Genomic DNA, 23997 nt, shown 5'->3' on the forward strand with positions numbered 1-23997 from the left:
AGGCTAATAACAACTGATGAAATAGAAGCAGTAATAAAAAAAACTCCCAGCAAAAAAGCCCTGGTTTGGGTGGCTTCACAGAGGAGCTTTCTAATTCTTTAAGTTGTTGGGTTAGTTTTTTTAAAAGTGTTTCTTGCTTTTTGAAGTGGGCCTGAAGTGCTGTGAACTTCCCTCTTAGGACTGCTTTCACTGTGTCCCATAGATATTGGGTTGTTGTGTTCATTTTCATTTGTCAGGAAACAAAACTTGAACAGAAAGATCAAACAAGAAATATTGGATCTGGCCACTAGATATTTCAGGAGAAAATAAGCCATTTAGTGCACAGGGATCTTTTTAAGTACTGTACCTCTTTGGCAGGCTTTTTAAAATAAAACTTCAATGTTGGGACGTTTAGGACTCTCTGAATCAAGCTTTGATATTGCAGAGTTTCATCTGTGGATGGACTAAAGAGTAAGGGGCTGAGAAAAGAGAAATCTTTATAAAAGAGTCCACATTTCTCTGGGCTTCTTTTTTTTTTTGTAAACAAAGAAAAACACAATAATAAAATTCACTTTTCTATTCAGTTCTCCTAGACATGGCAAATTTGACCTTGAGAGACGAGAAAAGGAAAGTTGCTTTTAGATAAGTAAATGTGTACATAACCTCCAGTAATCAAAGAGATATTTATATTTCTATGGAGTACTGCGAGCACCTCAGAGAATTGTTGTGTATTAAGACTTGGAGATGTCTAGGAAACCGTTCTGTCCATTTTATAGACTACATAGATGGAAAAATCAAAGGCTAGAATATTTAGTTGACTGTTTCAAGGTCTTTAAGCTATTGAAACAGCTGGGTGGACTGGAACCAGGGCTCTTAAGTCCCAGCATAGCACTTTCATTTATCATCTCAAGAAACACACCGTAAGGGAAAATTTATTTTGAGACTTGCATTGGCATCAGCTGCCAGTTTTCAGCTAAAACAATCGATCGCTTAAGTTCTACACAATACAGAAGTTAATCAAGGTTAACACCAGCTATACATTCATAGCTAGATTGCTAGTCGTACAGTTAAAATACAGAAACAAATTTCAAAATTGAGAACCACTTAAAGGGCAATAATATTGTAGTAAGTACGGAAGGGTTCTAAAGAGAATCTGTGCTAAATCTGTTTCGTCAAATGGTACCTCTGGAAGGCAGTGAGTTTTGAAGAGGGTTGAGCATAGGCAAAGCATGAAAGGAAAGAATGTGATGGAGTGGGTACAACTTGTTGAAGCAAGAGGTATGTTTCCAATTAAATGAACTAAATGTTGTTCACGTGTCCCCAAAAGATGAGGCACGAAGCCTATTAAAGTTGGGAAAGCTCTGCAAGTCTTAGATATCACTCAATAAATGTTGAGTAAGTAAATGAATGGAGTGCTCAAGACTAGAAACATTTTTCATGTATCAGGAAAATGAAGGTGGTAACAGGAATCTCTGAGATGGTCTAAGTTTCAGCTTCACTAAGGCCATTGAAAATAATTGCTCCATTGTGATGAAAATGGAATTTTAGGTTGCCTTTTCCCCAGTGCCTGATTCCTCTGTGATGCAGTGCATATCCTAAGCAACTGGTTCCCTAAAACCTAAAAAAGAAAATTCACATGAATCGAAAGGGAAATGAATAAGTGGAATTACATTTGCGTGCAGCCTAGAAACGGATTCTTACAATTTTGAAAGCTTGCCATGTAGCGACCGCTGAATTTTTAGTTATTTAAAAAATCACTCTAGTAAAAAATACCTCACTTTAACTTTATGATTATACCCTGAAGATTTCAGAGAATAGCAGCGACCTTATCACTAATAAAAATCCTTGATGTAACCCTGTCGCCCAGAAATTGCTTGATATACATATCTAATATAAATGCCATCAGTTGTTGTCTCCTTTTACAACTATATACATTTCTCAAAGTATGACCAGGCACCAAGTTTCTACAAGCATTGTCAGAAACTGGGTTAGTAATCACCAATAATTGAAAGCCTCAAGAATAAAATGTGTTCATCCCTTTTCATTCATTGCAGTCACTGTCTATCAGACCCTTTGTCCTTTTGTTCTGTTTCATTATAGTTTATTTCAGCATTTAACAAATCATCAGTTTCACTACAGCGCTGGAAATTAGGACAAAATAGAGGGATTTGTTCCTGGGCAGAGGAGCAAAAAAAAAAATTGAGAAAAAGCTAATTCGTATTATCGGCTGTTATTGAGTCATTTTGGCTTTTGTATCCTGCCCTTTTTAACGGTTGCTATTTGGTGGTGTCTCTTCTGCTGAGCCCTGCTCTCTGTATTAATTAGCTAGAGTAATTGCGATGAAATACGTTTGCTTGCCCCAGTGTCCACGTGGCCAAAGATCTCTTTATAGGTGAAGTGAACCTATCATCTGTACCTTGTTCAGGTTAAATTTCTTACGATGCCTGGAATAGGAGTGGCTATTTGGTTTCATCATGAGCTCAAGAAGAATGAAGCTGTATTAGGTGTGCTGTGAATCACATACTGCATCTGCATTACATTGCTGGAATTTCTTTTATGACATTAGAACCAGAACTTGACGAGATGGATGTGTCCCTTCATGTTCTATGATTCTCTGCATAATCTAGCTACTGTTTTAGAACACTGTGCTTACCCCAAGATTCTGGCCCAGTTTCGCCGTTTTCAAGCCCACCAAACCTCATTTTAAATGCAGAATGCTGCCTCTGGGATCTGTTGTCTCAGTCCAACTCTGTGCTTTGATGTAAATTGAATTTGATAGTGGTAAAGGTTGCAGTCATTTGGGGAACTCACTCTCTGTGAGGAAGGAGGGAGCTGATGAGGGCCAGTGGAGGCGTAATATGCCATGAAAGTTTAATTTTCTGCGTCCACGTATGATTTCCAGTGGTACTGTACTTTGAGCGGCAGAGAGAAAACTTTTAAGAATCACACACATAATTTGAGCATTATGTGGTAATGGGCCTAAGTGAGCTTTGTGATTCCTTGCATAGGAAACCTGTGGAAATTGATAGATGGCAGCCTTATTCTTATCAGGTTTATTGGGATATCAGGTCCATCTGTACAACTTTCAACCTTCTCTTAGGTTCCTTTATAAATCAGGTTTCAGAAGGTAGTCTCTGAACAGGTTTTATCCATTTTCCCGGCAGAGCTTATTTTCTCTGCATCAGTGAACTTGTCATGATAATCAACTTTTTTGTCCCAACCATCAATCACTCTTGATTACAGCTGGGTGGAAGTTCTGTTCTGTTGATCAGCTCATCAGTGCACATAATATTACACCTGGAGGCCAGTACAAATCATCCTCCATGGGAAAGGGTTTTCCCGTCAAGGCTTTTGCCGATGGATTCATCATTTACATTTGGGTCTCATTGAGTCGTCATGTCTGTCTGGGACTCTATCCGCTCACTCCTGTAAAAGATTCCCCAGAAATAGCTTTCAAAGTCTGATTGATAATTTCCACTATGATATTATTATTGTGCTTTTGCCTTCTGAATGCAGAGAATAGTTCATGACCTATTGTTTTCTTATTTTCATATTAGCTTTTCTCCATTCTTAATGTTGTGATTGGAGATATTAAAATCATAGGAATTATAATTCCATGAATATTCAGTACTTCTGTAAGAAACAGTTTAGCATATGTTTTACTAGAATGTTTGCAAGTCTAATTTTGTTGATTTTTAACGGTTTCGTAAGTTAGGCTTTTTGTTTTATGTTTTAGCTTGGGCTAGGGAATATTTATCTTTAATTTTCATCTTATTTTAAGCAACACTAACTAGCTATATTCATGGTGGAAAAAGACATTGAGAAGTAAATGTTTTAAAATCAGTTGCTGCGAGTCAGCATTGCTCTTAGCTGTGTCTGTAATATAGTTACATGCAGTAAAAGTATTTCTTGTCTCTCTAACCCAACTCACATTTCTTAAAACAGTAGCAGTTTCAGAACAGTGCTAGAGTAATGACAGAACATTACCACGGTAAAATATTTATTGATTTCACAAAGTATTTAGAATAAATATCTGATTAAATAAACATTTAATATGTCCTTTGTATAATTCCACAGACATTCTTTTTTCTTTTTCATGTATTTTGTGGTATTTTTTACTACTTTATAAAATCCAGAACAATAATTTAGAGATGTTTAAAACATATTTTAACATATAGAGTGCAAAGTACAAAGAAAACAGAGTAGAATATGAAGTTGTAAGATAACACGGATTTGATTACAAATCAGAGGAATTAGGAAAACTTAAAATTCCTTCTATGAATGAGCATCCTATTGTAATGATATATTTCTATCTTTGAATGAAGTAAGACAATAAGGATTGATGTTTTCATTCGATACCATGTAGATATGATTTGTCCTTACTTTAGCCTATGAAGCAATGCAAGGATAAATGGCACCGGTTGATGAGAAGGTGCTCAAACTGGATCACGGACCCGTGTGAGGTCCTGAATCTTCCCATGACGGGAGCTATCAGTTTTGTCCAGGGACACTTTGTCATTATGCAGGTTTAATAATGAATGTGACTATTTGGTCGCACCCATCCTTGTCTCTTTTTATTAGCAGCCAGCAGACTGAATCTTGTCCTGAAGAATAGGTTAAAATACTTCATCTCTTCTTAGCACAGAGAGGCTCGTGAAATGGTTTGCTGCAGAAATGTGCCGGCGTAGCCTGCCGCATGATTTTTACGCTTTTAAACAGTAGCCACAGTGTGTGACCTCATGCCTAACTTTAAAAATCAGACTAAGTGGCCACATTTGTATATTCGTGAAACACTCAGATTGGCTGGAGTTTTATTACAGTTTATTAGAGACCAGTATGAAATGACAGGTGTTTATTTTAAATGACTGATTCAGGAAAGAATTCCCTCTCTCCGTTATTTTTCTTCACCGTGGAGATGTTTAGTTGTATTGTAATTATGTTAGCACCTTACGTGTTGGCAGAAATGTTTCGTTTTTAAATCCTCGCCCAGGGAGTGAAGGTATTTTTTTCTCTTGATTTTAGAGAGAGTGGAAGGAAAGGGGGAGGGGGGGAGAGAAAGGAACTCCCTCGGGGGAGTAGGGAGGAGGGTGCACCCCTGACTGGGAGTTGAACCCGTGACCCTCTGGGTGCAAGTGAGGATGCAAAATTTAGGATTGCTAAAAAAAAAAGCAACCTCAGTAATCAGGACAAATGATAAATGCAATTTCCAAAAAATAAAATTGGCAAATCATGAGCCACAGGCTGGCTGCCTATTTTTTTTTTTTTATCATTAAGAAAATTTAAGATGATCAATGGTTTTGACAGTGCCTCATCTTGGAGAACAGGGGAGTATTTGTTTAGCATAATAGAGCCAGCTCCTTGTTGTGATTGTGGGGAATCCACGTTCTGCTAACCCCTACTGAAACCCCCCCTTCCCTACCATAGACTCTCGTAGGCCAGTAACATAGACAACTGTGTATCTAAGAAAACTAGGGGTGACGACGGTGGGACAGGGTCAGGGAAATGCAGGACGCAAACAGGCATGATTAGCGGCACCATTAAGGCTTTTCCATCATGTATGCTGGCTCATGTGGAACAGTGAACACACGGGAAAGTGACTAGTTAGAGGCATATCATGGGTTACTAGAGTTTCTAATTTAATAATCTAAGTTAGCTGTCAGTTGTATAAAAAGCCAAGCCGAAAGAAAAAAAATTAAAGTGGATATATCTTCCCTTTTCTAATTTTTCCTTTATTCTTATTCTAATAATTCTTGAATTTTCCTCCATGCCTAACAAAACAGGAGAACAGATAGAGATGTACATTTTTTTTCTATCGCATTAACTCTGACAGTTGCCAAGAGATGAGATCTTCATACATATTGCACAAGACCAGGTTTCTTTAATAAATCAGTGGAATAATAAGAAACTTCCTAATAACCAGGACTGAGTATTTTCTAAGATTTTGTTCAACTGAAGAGTTGAGGATCAAAGCTGTGGAGTGATTCGGTGAGCTCTTCATATATTAAGTATTCTAGAAGGTCACTGTTAGCTAGCAGTTAAATGGATAAAAAGAACCAAGGCTATCAAACTTTAACTGATAATTCATTCCTACAGTAACACGATCTTTTAGAGGCAGGATCAATGATAGGTACTAACGTTTCTACTTTCTTGGCATCACAAAGAATTCTACACAACTTGTTACATCCCAGTTGCCTTAGATGATTTTGCCTAAAGTAAGCGGAGTCCAAGATACTAAAAAGACATTGTTTGAAATTACCCTACACGTCTGTCTTCTGACCTCAATTTTCCTTATGTGGAAAAGAGAGTTGAGGCTGATTTTAAGCTCCAGGATCCTCTTTCCATGGGGCTCCAGTCCCCACTGTGGGGACAATTGCTCAAAAGTAAACAAATGGCACCTAAATATTTCTTCCTTCACAATATTTGAGGGCATCAGGGGTGTCTTTCATGAACTATGGCTTCGAAAGCCATCCATCACTGCATCAGTTTTCCCATAGCTTAAGGACTAGATTTGCATTCTAAATTAGTTCTTCCAGCAGCTGCTGCAAGGTAACTTGGCTATCACTGAAGAGTTTGCATTTGGTCATCTGCCAGCGAAGATCATAAAATTCAACTTGGCAACAGAATTTAGGAAAAGCGGTCTCTGCAGCCAGCTGCGCTTGTTCATAGTGAGCAGCATGTAAAAGCACTGCTCGGGCTCTCTCCTCGGGTCAGCATGGAAGAGATCTGCCCCTGAGTAAGTTGAGTTTAGTTCCAGTTTGTCTGTAGCAGAGCGCTGAACCACCTTTTGTTGGACGTGGAGGGGGGGAGAGGAAGTTTATATTAAGCCTACTATAGTCTGTTCAAATCTTGGGATGATCCCTTGATAAACCACCAAGACCATTGTTTCGATTTTGCACCTAATCCACAGTGCAGGCTCACAGGAGAAAGGAGTTATTTTCCACATTACTGTTTGTTCTAGGTCATGATATGGAAAGACTGATCCTGTCTCAGCACTTATTAGTGTTGTTTAGTGAGCAAGTTTTTCACCTTCTGTGAATCTCAGATTTCACTTGTACAGGGAGGGTGGTAACGTTACCACACAAGATGTCTGTGAGCATTAAACAGGGTATTGTAAGCAAAGCAGTAGATTCGTAAGTATTAGAGTTCATTGTCCTTCCTTCTTATATTCAATAATGGCATACAAATACTAGTTCTTTTCATACTTGGTATCTTTCCAGAATCATAAATTACGTGTTTGTGTTGAGGATTGATAGATGCCCAATACTTCTTCTTTCTTCTCAATTAGATAATAGAGTGTTAATTCGGCACTGCCAATGTATTCTATCCTTTAGGCCATTTCTTCCAGTAAAGCTTTGAACTTAATGGCTATTTAATAACTTAAATACTATTTAAGTTATTTAATAACTTAAATAGCCATCACATTATTTTTTAAGATATAGATAGGTAATATAAATTCTGGGAGTAATGTATAGCTTGACTCAGTAATGGACAGGTTGATTCTGGGTTTCCCCACTTTTGTTTCTAACTCAAAGCCGCAAGAACCTGGGTATTAAATGCAGGTTTGACCTAACATTTTTCGAAAATGGTATCCAGTGAATTGCTGTTCAGGTATCAGACAGTTGGCATTCGCAGTCTTATAGATGTATAATAGATGCACAGCTATGGTCATAAATAAATGTATATCCATTGACAGATTCGCGAAAGTTTTGCTATAAGATTAGTAGAGATTGACTGGCGTTCAGATGCTTAGTGCACCAAAGTGTCTCTCAAAGAGAACTGGCCTTTTCGTCTCAAGTACTAGACAGTTAGCATGGGCAAAAACCAGACATTTCCCAACTGATAAGCAATCGCTTAGTGCTTGTGGTTTTCGAAGAGGGGGGAAAGTTTCTGGTGTCAGCAATTCATGCGACAGGCAATGACGAAGTGACTTCCTCTGCTTCCGTCGAATGGTGAAGGGCTTATTTGCCAGTCCATCGGGAAGATTTAGAGCCGCAGCCTCCTGGGCGAGGGCCACTGGAGGTCGGGTAGTATGTCAGTAATGTCAGGGACCTGGGATGGCTTCTGGCCTTGTCACTGTAGCTTTATGCATAACTTACCAACTTACGGCCTGTGATTATATCCATCTGCACTGAATACAGGCTCAGGCTTTGAGTCCCCAGATCTTTAACCCTCGCATTCCTGGACCTGTGTGAAGCAATTGCACAACCTCTCCAAAGTCAGAGGTTAGTGACATTTTGAGTGCCAGCTGATGTATTTTATAGGCTATCTGTCTCTGTGAAATGCTTTGACTTTCTACCTTAAGTACGTTTTTGAAACCTAGAAGAGTTTCTGCCCATCATAGGCATTCAGGGAGTATTGAATGAGCTCAATATATGCTGAACTGAATATATGATGAAATGAATATATGATGGTGAAGGATCAACTGAAATGTGAAAAAAAAAATGACCCCACAAGTTGCTGGATATATTTCTACTTGGGATATTTACTCAGAATATTATACTATTGACAACTGACAGATATAACCTTTGTACATTTGCTTCCTGCATTTGTTTTGGATATGGGGTATAGATGATTTTATTTTAAAGTAATTTTCATTAGGCTTTGAGAATTCACATGGTGGCTAGAGCCAGAAGACAGCCAAAAATGTTCCATTTTAAAGAACATCTTAAAATCTAATTATCAGAAACCTGTATATAGTTAAGTATGTTGAGCAGACTGAAATTTCCCCGACATGTACTATTTATCACTCTGTTCCCCTTCCCACAGACATCTTTTCATGCAGTCCCTCTCTCGCTGCTGACATACTAGGATGGGCATATGAAATTGCTGGTTGTATGGGTCAAAAACCGGTCAAATGCTGGCAACTTAATATGATTCATACATAGGTGCATACAAGTACATTTTGGTTATTCTAACAGTAGTCCTGTGGGAGAAATCCACTTTACCTAAAGCAAATTGCTCTATTTTGCTGTTTTTGTGTGTTTTTTAATATAAGTCTTAAAATCAAAGAAAAGCCTCCAAACCTGCACCAAGATTATTTTTTGTGTCATAATAATAACAGTGTCCCAGGCAATAATAAATATATGATGAATTGAGTACTTAATGTTCTTAAATTCACTATCTCCTTTAATCCTTCTGTTGCCAAGTTCACCAAGGACATGGATTGAGTCTTTTTTGCACCAGGACAGCCCTAGTACCTAGCACAGAATTTAGTACATGGTATGGATTTTAACATTTGATGCGAGGAGGAATGAACGGACAATCGTGCATTGTTCCTTCTGCTTTGCCGATGAGAAGCGCCAACTTTAAAAGGCTCTGTAAATCCCCCTTAGCAGCAGGTGGTGGAGCTAGGATTGGAACCTCGGAGACCGGGTGCCAGGATCTCCTGGGCTGCATTAAGATTTGTACACATATTGACTCATTTTCTGCATTTATGCACATATTGCAAGGCAGTGTTTGTTATCTTCTGTGCTTGAAGATAGTGAAAAATGAATGAATGTTTCCAAAAGGGACTTGAGATCTATAGATAAAATTCATGTAAGACTGGAAAAAGAATCACAAAATTATCTCTGTTTCTCCTGAAAAGATTTTTTTTTTAAGACGTAAGTAAATCATTTTATTTTTTAAGTTTTCTAAGTGTGTGATAAGAAAGGACAGGTGGGGAAAATGAAGAAAGGGAAAGAGCTCTAGGCTGGAAGCATTCCTAGAATAAAAGTAGTACTTATTTTTGAAGTGCAGGATGCTAAAGTCATGGGGAGTTTCATCAATCCATTGCAGGTCCTTTTAGGAAGGAGCAGGGTCTTTTCATTTATTCCGTCAAAGTCAAATGGGATATCAGAAACTAAAATTCCATTGCAGGTTGTAAGTAGACATTACCTGGCTTTGATGAAAGACTGAGAAAACCCTCCAGCTATGGTCCTGCCTTTGGTTTCAGGTAGAGTGAGCATTTGGGGGGAAACTGGGGATGCCAATTATATTGAGTTATTAAGAATCCACAAGGAATTATATAGAAAAGGTGATTTGGGTCTATCCAGATCTATGGTTCAGTACCCCTCCTGGGTATTTCTTTACTCCAGGCTATGCAAAGAAATACCCAAAGAGGCCCAAAGAAAGATATGTTATATTCTTGCTTCTCTTACAAGCATGGAACGTGGAGATTTTCAGAGCATTTTGGTGCTTCATTTAGGCAAAGATTAGCTAAAAAATAAATTATGCAGACTTGATTGTGCCTAACTGCTCACCCACCCTCTTTTCTTTCTCTTGGCTGGGAACTCTGTGTTTATCTAGATTTAAAGCATAGTAAGAAGGTAGATGCATTCGTTAGGTTGATGTAACTCTGGCTGTCATGTAAACCAGTCAAAAGATGTATCATGGCTCTAACAATAGATATTTAAATTTTACCTATGTGATAGCCAAAATATGTGTTCTTCATTCATTGGCACATCTCTTCCAAGTGGTGATTCAAGAATCCAGGCCTTTCCATCTTGTGGTTTTAACATCTTTAATGAGTAGCTTCCAAGTGGCTGTGCTTATCTGCATCAAACAGGTAGCAGGAAAAGAGCCTGGAAAACTGTGCTTGCGAAGTTTCAGTAAACCAAGCTGGACATATTGCAGATCACTTCCACTCATCCTCATTGCCTATAACTCAGTCACATAACACAAACAGAAGAGTGGTAGAGTCCGGGTGTGTGACAAGGAAAAAAATGTTTCTTTTGTGAGTTCCTGACATTGTACCCCAGAAATTAGTAGAATATTATAGAAAGTATGGTTTTCTTTCTGTGGTTAGAGAGTCATAGAAGAAGGTGGGAAATCTGCTTGATCAGAAATATACTTCTCATTTTAATATTGTCTCTCCTTCCTTGATTTTTTAAAATTTTGCTAAATATCTGCATTGAAGACAAATATTTGAAAAAATTCTTCATGATGTGATGGAAGGATCATGAGCTTTGGAGAAAGAAAGACCTGGTTTTAAATCTTTCCTCTGTGGACCTTGAGCAAGTCACTTAAACAGTATGAACCTCAGTTTCCTCATCTGTGAAATGGATATAATAAAATCTAGTTTTGAGGGAAACTACGAAGTTTACATAAAATCCCTTGTATGTATTGTATAGGAAAATACATAACATATATAGGGTTTGGTAATATTTGTGGTTTCAGGTATCTACTAGGTGTCTTGGAACATATCTTCTATGGATAAGGGGGGACTACTTTATTATCATTAGTAAGGCAACTCTAAGTTCTTTGCCCCTCATCTAAAAAATCTATGGAAAGGATCCGTATTAGTTATTCATATTAGTTTGTATAACGCTAAGCTGCTATAACAAACAGACCTTAAATTTAGAGAACATAGATGTTTAGTTTTCTTATACATAATCTTTCTGCAGTAAGCATTTCTGATTGTCAGGCAGCTGTGCTCCATGTGGTTTTGGTGATTTAGCACTTCATGGCCATTGGATATAGAGGGGTAGCCAATTGAAAATACTAATCTATGGAGGAAAGCCTAAAGTTAATATTTCAATAGATAATTAAAAATAAGTTTTTACCTAAAAATTAACTTTCAAAGTAACTAATAAATTATTTTACTCAGTAACCTGCTTATAACCTTTTGTAACAGTGCTCTATTTTAGGGATGGGGGAAATTTCACACTGGAGGTGAAATGATTTATGTTGGGTGTATGAATAAAGTTAAGAGAGTAGTTGGGAGCTATGCTTTCCCATTTCTGGCTTATTACTTACTGTACCAAGCTATATCACCTCTCCCTAAGAATGGAAGTCATCATGAGGATGTAATCCAAAAGATCTCAATCAAAGAAATGTCAAATATATATTTATAAGTAAATTAAGTATTTCACGTGAGACAGTAAAGAGTGTGAATTTATTTTTTGCATAATAATATATAATTATCATTCAACAAATAGATATTGAGCACCTACTATGCACCTACTAACAGAATAAAATCCCTGAAGATCTATAAGAATTAATATTGAATGATTTGTTTATAGATTATTTTACATGATTTCTTCTCTTAAACTTTCAAAATTTTCTATTCAATGAACTTTCTAAAAAAAAGTGAAAATATTTTAAGGTAATTCATTGATGGTATTAAAAATATTAGCTCATTTTTGTGCCTTTACAAATAATAAAATCAAAATGAAGGTCTGTTTCCAGATATCCACTTATAATATGGAAACATATATTAGTAAAATTAAGTGAGGCAACAGCACTCAGTTCAGAATGATAGTGTCAGATGCATGAAATGTGCATCTGGAGGCCACCTGAATTGGCAACTCCATGAGCAAGCATTCAGATCTTTTCATTTATGCATACCTTTCCAAAAGTCCATTGTTTCAATTAATTCATTAAGCATTAAATTATCCTGCCCTACATCACAGTCACCAACAATATTCATGTTGTGAAATCCAATGGACATTCTTTGCTCTCCCTTTATCTGATGTGACAAGTGCGGTCAACAGTGAAAACCCTTCCCTCCCACAAGCTATTAATTCTCTTGGTTTTCATGATACCATATTCTTCAGGTTTTTATCTTATTCCCCATGTTTTTCATCTCCTTTTCTTTTTTTCTTTTTTAACATATCTTTATTGATCTCAGAGAGAGGGAGAGAGGGAGAAAAAACATCAATGATGAGAGTCATTGATCGGCTGCCTCCTGCACACCCCCTGCTGGGGATCGAGCCCGAATCAACCCTCGATCTCCTGGATCCTAGATTGATGCTCAACCGCTGAGTCATGCTTGGCCAGGCTTTTCGTCTCCTTTTCTAGCTCCACTTCTTGCAATGCTTGTCTATCTGTTGGAATGCCCCGTAGCTTGAGCGTGTGTTGAATACATCAATATTTAAATGAACAGATAAACAAACAAATACATCTAATTCTTAACCTAAAGGAGGGGCACTCCTAGTGGGAGTTTTAGGAAATGGGAGCAGAAAGAGCAGAGGAAGCAGTGAAACCTTTCCACTTGGAAGACTGTTTGCAGGACTCGCCCTGCAAAGGTGAAAACACCACTTTGAACAAACAGTCTCAGAAAGCAGGGGCTCCCCAATTCCTTGTTGAAAACTAAACGTTACAATAATTTTGCTAGCTCAGTGCTTGATTTTTCTCTTGGTTTCCATAAAGCTTGAATCACTGAATCATTCTTGAAGTTCTTTTGTTATTTTAACACATTAAGTTAGCTCATTACAGCTGAATATGTAGTGGAAAATAGCATCTGTTTACACTGTAATAATATAAAAATTACTTACCAGTAACAGAATAAAGAGCAATTTGCAAAAGCTAATCATATTTGTGCACTTGTCTGCATAAAGTAAATTGTTAATATATGCCCAAGGGGGGAATCTCTTGCTGGATTAGGCAGTGGAAGCAGTGATATTAACAAGCATCACTCGGACAACTCCTGTATTTAAGATTGGATTCAAACTATTCTAACTTGTCTTTGGTAAATTCAAACAATTTGGGGATTCAGATAATATGGAAAATCCTATGGTTAGAAATTTCTTAATATTTGCAAAGTCAAAATTTTAATAGTCCTTATTTAGAGAAAACTTACTTTTAACTTATTTTTAGTGTTAATCACAAAACCTATTGGAAAACATGTCAAATGAAGCCACTGTTTTGACACCATCCTCCAAAGCATTGAAATTCAAGATGTTTAAAAATTGAAAATTAACATTTAAAAATATTGAAAAAAAATACGGACTAGAATCTAGAATCTTACTAATCTCACTGTTACAACTTTCTACTTCTTCAGATAGGGAAGCCAGAAAGTGCTTAAATTTTATAGTTATTGAGACTTCTGAATGTTATAAAAATTTTTTAAATGTGAATTACGGAATAAACCCTTTCTCCTTTGGTCATAGTAGAAACAGATGCCATTAGGTGTGGGGTTTTTTCCCCCTCCTACATTTATCAGGGGGAAAGAAATAAATCTGTATGACTTTAATTTTTAAATTCCTCTTTTTCTGGATGACAGGGTGTAACCTATTCAACTAAGACAGTCTTACTTCAGACATGTTAATAATATTCATTAAGCACAGCGCTCTTTTATATTTAGTCAGCCCTTGATTACTACTCTCATCTTGCCTTGTTGCTTTTGACCTACCCTTTAATAAGTTACCCATAAATGGCTGATTCCATCCCCTACAATTTTAACTGAGAGATCAACCTCCTGTTAGGTTTGCAGGCCTCCTCATTGTAGCCTCCTACAGTCAGATTTTACCAATCCTGATGTCAGTGCTCTAGTAATAGAACCTTTATCCTTACAAATTCAGCCCCCAGATGCCAAATGCTAAGATATGATATTCTATATGTCAGAAGAAATGGATCTTTTCTTTCTAGCTAACTTACTTTGCTATGAGGATGAAAAGGGAATGATTCATTCCATGGCTGAAACTTGAAGATTTTTAAGCACTTTAAGAGAAGACTTTTTTTAAGCTTAGTGATGAAGTGTACTTTTAGCTCACTGAAGAATTTGGAAATATGTTGTCTCATACACTGTCGGTTGGAGTCTTAGTTCATTCATTCAGATGTTGCAGCTGATTAAGGATTGTGTTTCAGTGGTTAAACAGGAAAAAAATATTTTATTTGCCTTTCAAATGGCATTTCCCAGTGGCTTGGGTTGCCATCTGTTGCTGATAACTCCCCAATTTAGCTACAGCCTAGACTTCATCTCTAAGCTCCAGACCACATAGCTAATTACAGAGCCCACGTTTTGCTTCGATTTTTAAAGAGCCCTCAAACTCAACATACCCTAACCCAACTCATGTTCTTCTCCCCAAACCTTTGGACCTCTTTGAGTATCAACAGTTCTAGAAAACAGAACCTCTAATCATGCATTTGCAAGAAACAGAAACCTCTGAGGCATCTTTGAGACCGCCTCTCAAAATTCACTATCAGTTCTTAGCATTCTTAACTCACCTGTTAATCAAATGTGTGTACTCTTCTCTCTCTGCTTTCACCCGCATCACAAATTCTTAGCTGCGGGCATCTCTCCTTTGGACCACTGCGATGATAATCCAACCCTCCGCTCCTTCCCATCTTGTCTGCTTCCTCCAGTCCAGCCTCGTTGCTCCTGCCAGAGTGATCTCCCAAAAATGCAAACATGTTTATGTGTCTGTAGTTCTTAGAAAGCTTTAAGCAGCCCATCCATTTGTGTGTTTTATATATATATCTTTATTGATTTCAGAGAGAGAGGAAGGGAGAGGGAGAGAGGGAGAAACATCAATGATGAGAGTCATTGATTGGCTGCCCCCTGCACATCCCCTGCTAGGGATCGAGCCCACAACCTGGGCATGTGCCCTGACCGGGAATCGAACTGCCATCTCCTGGATCATAGATTGATGCTCAACCGCTGAGCCACGCCGGCTGGGCCATCCCATCCCTTTGAACGGAGTAAAGAATATAATCCTTAATTGAGCCTACAAGGCTCTCTGCAAGAGCTGACTTGTGCCCAGTGATACTTCCTGATGCCTGAAGGCTTCACATTTTGAAATAGAAACAAACATCACATAGTTTTCCACACTTTTGTTTAGCACATCAGCATTAATTTATTGGAACTTGTATTGAAATCACTGAAGTAGGTGAGCCCTCAGATAGAATGATGCTAGGTATCTAAAGCATGGGCCCACGATGGAGTGAAATTAGTAAAGTGAAGTTTAACCACTTTGCAATAGGACTTGCAAATATCTTTTATTTATTTATTCAAACCTTTTTACTTTGCCTGTGGTATTTTTTTAATAGAGCAGATCTGTAAATTTAGTTTAATCGATCAGTCTGACTTGTTTTCTATCCCATAACTACAAAGCAACTGGCCACAGGTTCAGTGACTCCTTTGTGAATGAATGAACAGCAAAAGAACTGGAATAAAGGTGGATTTAGTCTCTAAGTTCTTGAGGTTATTTGCGATCTCTTACTCCCAGTGCACCCAAAGTCCTTCAGAAAATTGTTATGGTGCTTAACACTGGCGAACATCTGCCTCAAATATAAACCATTATTTTGTGGACCGGAAGACTCACTAACTATTGCAGATTTTAGAGGTGATCTTTGGGACAAGTTCATTAAGGGAACAATTGTAACAACTCTCAGATTTATGAATTAGAAATTAGAAATGCTACCCACCTGTGGAAAGAAGCCTGTCCTTGACTTATGGAGAAATAGGGAATTTAATCATTTCCCCCTAATGGAAGGTGCTCTTCTTCAGCAAACACATGTGGGTTTGTAGGGAGTAATCAAATGGGTTAATGATGTCAGAGTTGATTTCTCTATATTGTTTTAGAGCATAAAATATTCCATTGTGAGATTTAAATGTCAAGTCTGTGTATTTAAAAGAATTCTTAAAATGCAGAGCCATCGCTGGAATTACTCATTGCATTTCCCGGATTAAAAAGAAATCTTGTTAGTTATTCATCAGAATTTTTAAAAAGTGAAACAATCTCCATATTATTCCTTTGCAAACAGAGCTCCTATAAATAGCACAATTTGCAGTTGGTGATAAGCTTCTCCCAGAGAAAAAAATAAGTTTGTGTTTGTGCCAGATGCTTTTCCAGCATTAAGTGCCATAAAAATTCCCTGAAGTGTGTTCAACAGATAAGGCAAAGTGCCAACAAATGGCAGGGAATTAAGTTGAATCCGGTTCACATATAAAATCCATTGAGACACCATATGCATATTTCCATGTTGAAATCAAAATGTAAAGCTAATTCAAAGTGCATTTAATGGGCACCTATTTAGGGATGTAGTCTAGGATTTAGGGGCAGAATGACAAGGAACATCAGGTCTTTCCCTCTCTGCTGAGAGAGTCATTCACTCTCTATTAAAAGAAACAGACATTTAACCCTTCCTATGGCAGTGGCATCAGTCACTACCCAACAGTACAGGAAGCGGGTCACATGGTGAAGGGACATCTCTCCCCAAGGCAGAGTGCTCTAGGCAGAGGGAACTAGTCATAGAAATGGTTGCAAATGATTTCTTCTCATGGTATTTTCTTAAGAGAAATTTTTGTCTACACTACAAGCAGATTTTCTTGCTAGAGAACGACATTGGTACTGGGGCTGGGTACTGGTACTGGAAGAAGTTGGAACATGCATGTCATGCCAGGAAATAAAGACATTTCTCTCTGCTGCTGATACCAACACCTATGACAGCTTGACCTTTGGACATAATTAGATTCAACATTTCTAATTGCCCCCAAACATTTAAATGGGACGTGGCACTCACACAAGGAGCAAAGTATTAAGCTGTAGGCGTTGTGAAGGGACGGATGTTGAACACTGATTAAGTAGTTAGACTAGGTGGTGGTGGTGTTTGTTTACTGTGCCTCAGTTTCATACAAGATATTTTTGTGGTTATATCACTAGAGTTAAAACTCACTTGAGGTCTCTGGCTTACAAAAAGCTCCCCAAAATATTGAGTAAACTTAACCAGAGCTAAATATTCCTTTTAGCTCAACTAGACCAGGCACACCAACTTCGAGAGCCCACTGTTAACCTGTGTCCCCCAGTGGGGGCCCCAACATTAGAGGTCAGTGAGGCAGCTGTTTGGATTCCAAATATACAAGAATGATGGTTTCACAACAGGAACCAGCCAAAACCTCTCAAATTAGCTTCCCTCACTCAAATGAGTGCTCTCTGCTTTATCATTCCCATTAGATACTTGAAAACATGAAATGCTTAATGTTTAAAAATCGTGATGTTTGTACATGAGTTGAAGAGCTTTGAAAATACGAGTCCGTCTAGGTTATTTTTTCCAACCACATAAGTACTTAGTGACAGGGTATTATCTTTGCTTATAAAATAGAAGCTAGAATTACCTAATATATCTGAGAAATTATGGCATGCCTCTCTCCTTTGTTTGTTTAGATTTTTTTTTTTCCAACCAGCAGCAGTGGTGTATAAAAATCAATTTACCCATGTGGTATTATCTTCTTTTTTCTATTTTTCTGTTCCTGTGACTGTTACTGTTCATTTCTTCTTTGGAGAGTGCAGAAGACAGGGACACATTTAAAGTAAAGCATCAGTCACTGGAGCTCAGAGAACACTCTTAATTGAATCATGGTTTTTATTTTGGGACTCAATGCCAGTGAATTTTCCTTTTTATTCATAATGTAATCATCTCCTTCTGCGTTCATTCTACAATCACAAGTTAAAATAAATTAGTAAATACTCCTTATGGAACATGTAATTAAGGAATAAAAAATATATCACATCGTTTCCCCTATTGTGTAAGAGAATTTGAAAGGTACACGTATTCACGGCTGTAAGGAAAATGTAAAACAATGAGCTAGTCTATCTTTAAATTTATCCTTTAAATAGTTCGTTAAGTAGAGTAACAGAAAAGGCACTCTTCTTGGCTTACCAGAGTGGTTTTTATTTGCCTGCTGGCGAAAAGTTTTCCTCAATAAAAAAGCTCTAAGTACATAATGAAAGAACCAGGATATGACTAACACTACATTAGTTTAATGCAAATAAAAAATAGTAGTTGTGATAGTGAAGTTTTAAGAATTGTGATACAGGGCTTGGCTTGGCTTATTTTTTTCATAGAGCTGGGGATTCCCTCAGCCCCCACAAAATGGATCATGGCAAAGCATGCAATAGAGAGGTAAAAATAATGGGGTCAGGGAGTCACACCGCAATAATAATTAACTTGGAGAGAAAAAGTGAAAACTGGAAAGAGAAAGTCACTTGGAAAGCACTTACATGGGATTTTAAAATTGAATGGAGATTTTCAAGGTTGACTTGCTATTTTGCCTTCATCCGTCTTGGATAGCTTTCCAATTACATATGTATCTGAGTTATTTCTGACTTCTTTTTATGACTTGTTTTTAAGGAAAGAAACTTTTGATAATTTTTCTGAGTAGTACATTTTGCTGACATTTAGACGTATGTAAATGTACCATCTTCAAATGCATCATTTATAAAAAACCTAGTCTTTGGCTACTTATGGAAGAAGGGGTCATCTTTGGAGAAAATGAACTAATATTTAAGATGAGTGGTTCTGAGAATTTAATGTGCAAAAGAATTACGTGGAGAGCTTGTAAAACACAGATTTCTGAGCCCCATCTCCATAGTTTCTGATTTAGTAGGACTGGGATGGAGGTTGAGAATTTGCATTTCTAACAAGCTCTCAGCTTCTGTTGCTGCTACTGATCTGGGGACCACACTTTGAGAACTAGTGCTTCTGTGAATGTTAAATTAAGCTGAGAGTTGATAAAAGGGAGATTAAGATGGAATAAGGACTTGGAAATCTTCTATTGGTATATGCAAAAGTGATATGCAATATATTTAACAAGCCACTGACCAATCAGAATGCGTAGTGGCCTTTATCCATACGGCTGAGCCTGTGCCCACTGCCTCAGGATTAGACTTGAGTGAGCGTATGCCACATAAAAGCAACTGTACTTGGATTCATCAGAATTTTAAACATTTTTCTGGAGTATTTTTTTTAATAGTTCTCAAAATATAAACCTAAAGTAAGTGTTTTGGAGTTTGGGGTACTATATCATGTTTTATCATTTCATTTTTGTCTTCATCTCCAAACAGTGACCTCAGCTAAAATTTTCCAAATCACATAATTAAAAAAGAAATAAAGAAAAGAATTCCTCTGGCTCAAGTGTTATCTCTGCCCTCCCCAAAGAGCACGGCAACTTCTTTAATAACCACTGTTCATTTTGCTCATATTACATTTTAATGTAATAATGTTCATTTTATTTTAACAAATTTAACATGTGGTAAAATTACATGGTATCAAGTAACAAAGATCACATTGTTCCTTTTGAAAGAATGTGTTCATGAAAATTACTTGGTGATGGTAACCAGATATGTATACTTATAATACCCTTCCTAGTTTAAAAAAAAAAAAAAAAATATATATATATATATATATATATATATATATATATATATATATATATATATATATAAAGACACCTTTATAGAAAAGTATAAAGATGTAGAGTAAAAGTATACCAGGCATTGGTGCTAAAAGAATAAAATGATACATGAATATTAAATATCCTGTGAGTTTCACAGGATAATTGTGATTTACAGAGAAGCCTCTTGCTTAGATAAGTAAAATAAATGTATGTGTGTGTTTCAGAAGGATGAAACTCTCCCAAATGTTAGCCACTCAACAGCTATTTTTATCTACTTTGGAACTTCTGTTGTTTTTAAGCTGGAACCCATTTTGAAATACTGAAGATAAAATTTGACAACTGGACAGTCTGACTGGCTACTGATGGCTAGGATGTGGTGATGACATTTAAAGCGGCATCGTTCTTTCCTGCAGGAATGTGTGCGCGTATCTTTAATGTCAGCACTTGCCTCTGTGATGACACTTGCTAGATTTGTTGGTGTCGTGCTATTTCGAGGACGGTAATGGTGATTTTTATAACACAACACCCCAATATTCCACTTACTATTTAAAAGTAAGTTGTCAAAGCCCAGTTTTTATTGTCCTGCTCACTTCTTTGTATACTACGATCATCTGATTCTGTTTTCACTTGAAAATACAAAATTCTGAAATGTGTCATAATGAAGAAGTGCACTTCTTTAACCTTGAAATCATTCCTGTGAAAAATAACTGTTTGCTTGTGTCTGACGGTTCCCAGGTTTCTGGGAAAGACTTGACTCAGAGCCTGGCTAATAAATAACAGGAAACAACCTTGGAGGGAATGCGTTGTGCTCCATTACAGCCAGCGTCTCTCTGCCCAGATGAGGCCCAACGAGACATCTCTGGCCAACTGCTGCTTTTAAAAAATCTCCCAGCAGGATTCTTTCTTAGGCTCCAGTCACAGAGAGATTAGATATGGCTGAATACTCTTTCCAGCCCAGTGAAGTGACAGGAAGGGGTAGTAAGGAGAGCTGGCTGAGTTGGTTTTTGTTTTTGTTTTGTTTTTTACACGAGAGACACACTTTTATACAACACACCTGTATCAAGTTGGACCAAGAGTTATGCGGTTAATATACATAGGTAGAAAAATTTAATACTAGTATAACCAAAAAGCTGGCCAGTAAATTCCACAAGCATTTAATAAAAGTCAATGACAAAGAAAATTTATAATACGCAGAAGGGCTATCTGTCTATATTCAGTTTCCAACTGGTATGTCCACTTCCACCCCAGCTCGCACACCTGCACCATCCCAATCACATTGGTCTCTAGTGCTGTCTGCCCGACATCTGCCATCGCTCCTTTAAATTCTGCATATTTAGGGGTTCTCCATAGAGCTTTGGAGCTTAATATAATTGGATATTTTTTCAAATTTGTGGGAGGCGTAGTTGTCTTCCTTTTAATCAGGTAATTTTTTAATTAAGGTGATTATTATCAAGGTGCTTTGGGACTGTTACTCAATTAACAAATGAGTCTACTTTTTAAATTTTTTTTGTTTTCTTTTGCTTTTTAATATATCAGGTGTCTCAGTTGGGACCCTATTGGTCATTTTTTTATCTCCTCTCCACAACTCCCTCAGCCAAATGGTTGGAAGCATTGGCTTAGCTGTACCTGTGTGTAGCGTACTTTGGGGACATAAGTACTCTTTTTACTTGTTGGGTTCTTTTGGAGTAAGTTTCTTAATTTGCAAAATAGTGACATTCTCTCAGTCCTATGGTGTTCTAAAGCAAAGTCTTAACTGGTTTGAAATGCCACTGAAAATGCAGATTTGCTAGAAACCTTAAAATGTATATTTAGCAGTACAAGTAGAGATATTAATGTTAATTTAAACACTATCTTTTAATAGGTATTATATATAAAACACCCACTTCTATACCAGGGGTAAGAATGCTGACAGAGAGAAGAGAGGAACTTTGCTTTAAGGAAAAGTATGTAGCCAGTTGCCTGGAGAAGATGGCCAACTAAATTGTGGATTCATTTAACTGTAGCATATCACCCTCAAAGATGTGTCCAAAGGGCTTGATTTATTAATAGGGAGAACTGGGCAGGAAATAAAAAGGGACACACCCTCTCTGTCCATCAGAGTTAACATTCCCCATGCAGAATCAAACCAATCCAATCTGTCACTGGTTCTTCAATTAACTATAGCAAGTCTTAACTTCATATTTTGACTCACACTATGTCTTTTGATGTTATGTGTTGTTGGAAAAGTTGTAACTGATGCATGAGTGTCCTCTCTGTTCAAACTGTTTCTAATATATAATTTCCTTGTCCAGTGTTCTTTCAATAAGGGTACCTAGTCCTTTGAGGATACTTGTCAGAATGATGCAAATGAAGGTGTGGATAATTTATTTATCAAAAGATATACTGCAACGCCCCACCTATCACAGTTGCCGTGATGAAGAGGACAATGTAATTATTATTTTTCTTGCAAAATGGAACATTGAGTTTAAATACGCCTTTGGAAGTAGGGATTAGTCTCACAGGCGTAGCCCCCCACTGAGATAGCCTCTTGGTGAGGTGGCATTTTGCAAGGTTTTGAGCTGGAAAACCTTCTGATCTAAGAATTCCCCTCCTCACTCTCAGCCCACCCCAAACCACAAGAGCTCTCCCCCACTCACTCCATAAATAAGCATTAATAAATATAGGTTTCTCCAAGATGATGTTCTATCTCAACGAATATGTCTCTCCAGTACCATTAAAAGATAGTGCTGAGAAAGTATCAACTTGGGAAAATATATATTACTGTTTAAAAAAAAAAAAATCTCAGAAGGCACTGACAAAAGAATTGCATTGGCCTCATTAGGTAGTCAAAACACACTGGAGCCTCCTGACAGTGGATCGGGCCATGAAAGACTCACATGTGGGAAGAATGCCAACTACCTTGAATTTCTAAGACTACCCTCTATGGGAAACAAAGAGGAAGAAAGAATCAGAAAATTGCCCAGCTTCCGTGTACTCCATTTGGACTTAGGCAGTGCATTTGCTTTTGAACTAGCTCTCAAGCTTCACTCTCAGCCTCCAGGGTGCCCACTTCCCTTGTTATTTGTGGACTTTTTCTCGTAGACACCTGTTGGGGACTGTATTAATAAGACCCACCGTAGAAAGAGAAAACACATTTCCCAAGCCAAGAAGGTGAGAGCTATTTTTTTCTAGGGCCCTTGTTAATCTTTGGGAGCCAAGCATCTTCTGTGGCAGAACAAAGGCGATACAGGTGTAAATCCGTATTTTTCTCCCTCCACTCCACAAAGAAAATGTCATGGATGTGTGCGTGTTCAGCTACATTTATCTTAAGAGAAGTGATAGAGTATTTCTTCCTTCCACCCCGAGGTTTTAGAACTTGATTCCCATTGCTTTCTAGCATCATTCTCAATAGAACCCTGCTGTTTGGCCACGGCCAAAATTAGCTTGAATGGTACCGATTATTGAAAGGGAGTCTGTATTTGCGGTAATACAGAGAATGCTAGTTTAGAAATGAGCCTGATTGCACGGTTCATTCTGTTCTCCTTTGTAGAGCCAGGCTGCGGCCCACTACAAAGGCACGAAACATGCCAAGAAGCTCAAAGCACTGGAAGCCATGAAAAATAAGCAGAAATCTGTCACTGCCAAGGACAGCGCAAAGACTACCTTCACCTCCATCACTACCAATACCATCAATACCAGCTCTGACAAAACAGGTTAAGCGACAATCTCTGTTGTTGTTGTTGTTGCTGTTGCTGTTGCTGTGTCGCCATCGTCGTCCTTTGGGGCTTCCTCCCCTGTCTAACCCCGTGTCTGTTGCGTATGTTCCTGCCGCATTGATCCATGCTTGATCCATCTTTCTACGTGATGGTAATCGTTCCCTCTTGTTTTTCTGGTACCCTTAAGACACCAAAATAACCCCGAGTTATATGGCACAGTCTGCATTTGGAACAGTCCTGTGGCTGTTTTAAAGCAACATGAGAGGCAAAGGCATTTGAAGCCATGTCCCCAGTAACCCCTTTTGAGAAGTGAGCCTTTTCGATGTGTGTTGTTTGCATCCAGCATGCAGCACCCCAGCCTGCGACTGCATGGCCGGTGTGATTGAACTGTGCGTCCACAGCAGACTATGCCAAATGAATCGAGAAGGCCCCAATAAGGGCATT

General features: G+C 37.8%; 1 protein-coding gene across 2 annotated transcripts in view; it reads left to right on the forward strand.

Annotated features, from left to right (window-relative positions):
* ZNF385D (zinc finger protein 385D) overlaps window positions 1-23997 on the forward strand; it is a 240838-nt gene that overhangs the window by 152820 nt on the left and 64021 nt on the right. The window contains exons 1-2 of one of the 2 annotated variants that reach the window (XM_016198782.2): window positions 22183-22285; window positions 23388-23550. In XM_016198782.2, coding sequence (XP_016054268.2) covers window positions 22196-22285; window positions 23388-23550 — 253 coding nt within the window. In that variant the 5' untranslated portion in view covers window positions 22183-22195. Of the gene's footprint in view, window positions 1-22182; window positions 22286-23387; window positions 23551-23997 lie in introns of those variants that run through there. The other variant, XM_016198781.2, reaches the window with a different exon arrangement.

Source organism: Miniopterus natalensis, chromosome 15, assembly GCF_054644295.1.
Source record: "Miniopterus natalensis isolate mMinNat1 chromosome 15, mMinNat1.hap1, whole genome shotgun sequence".
NCBI classification, from domain to species: Eukaryota; Metazoa; Chordata; class Mammalia; order Chiroptera; family Miniopteridae; genus Miniopterus; species Miniopterus natalensis.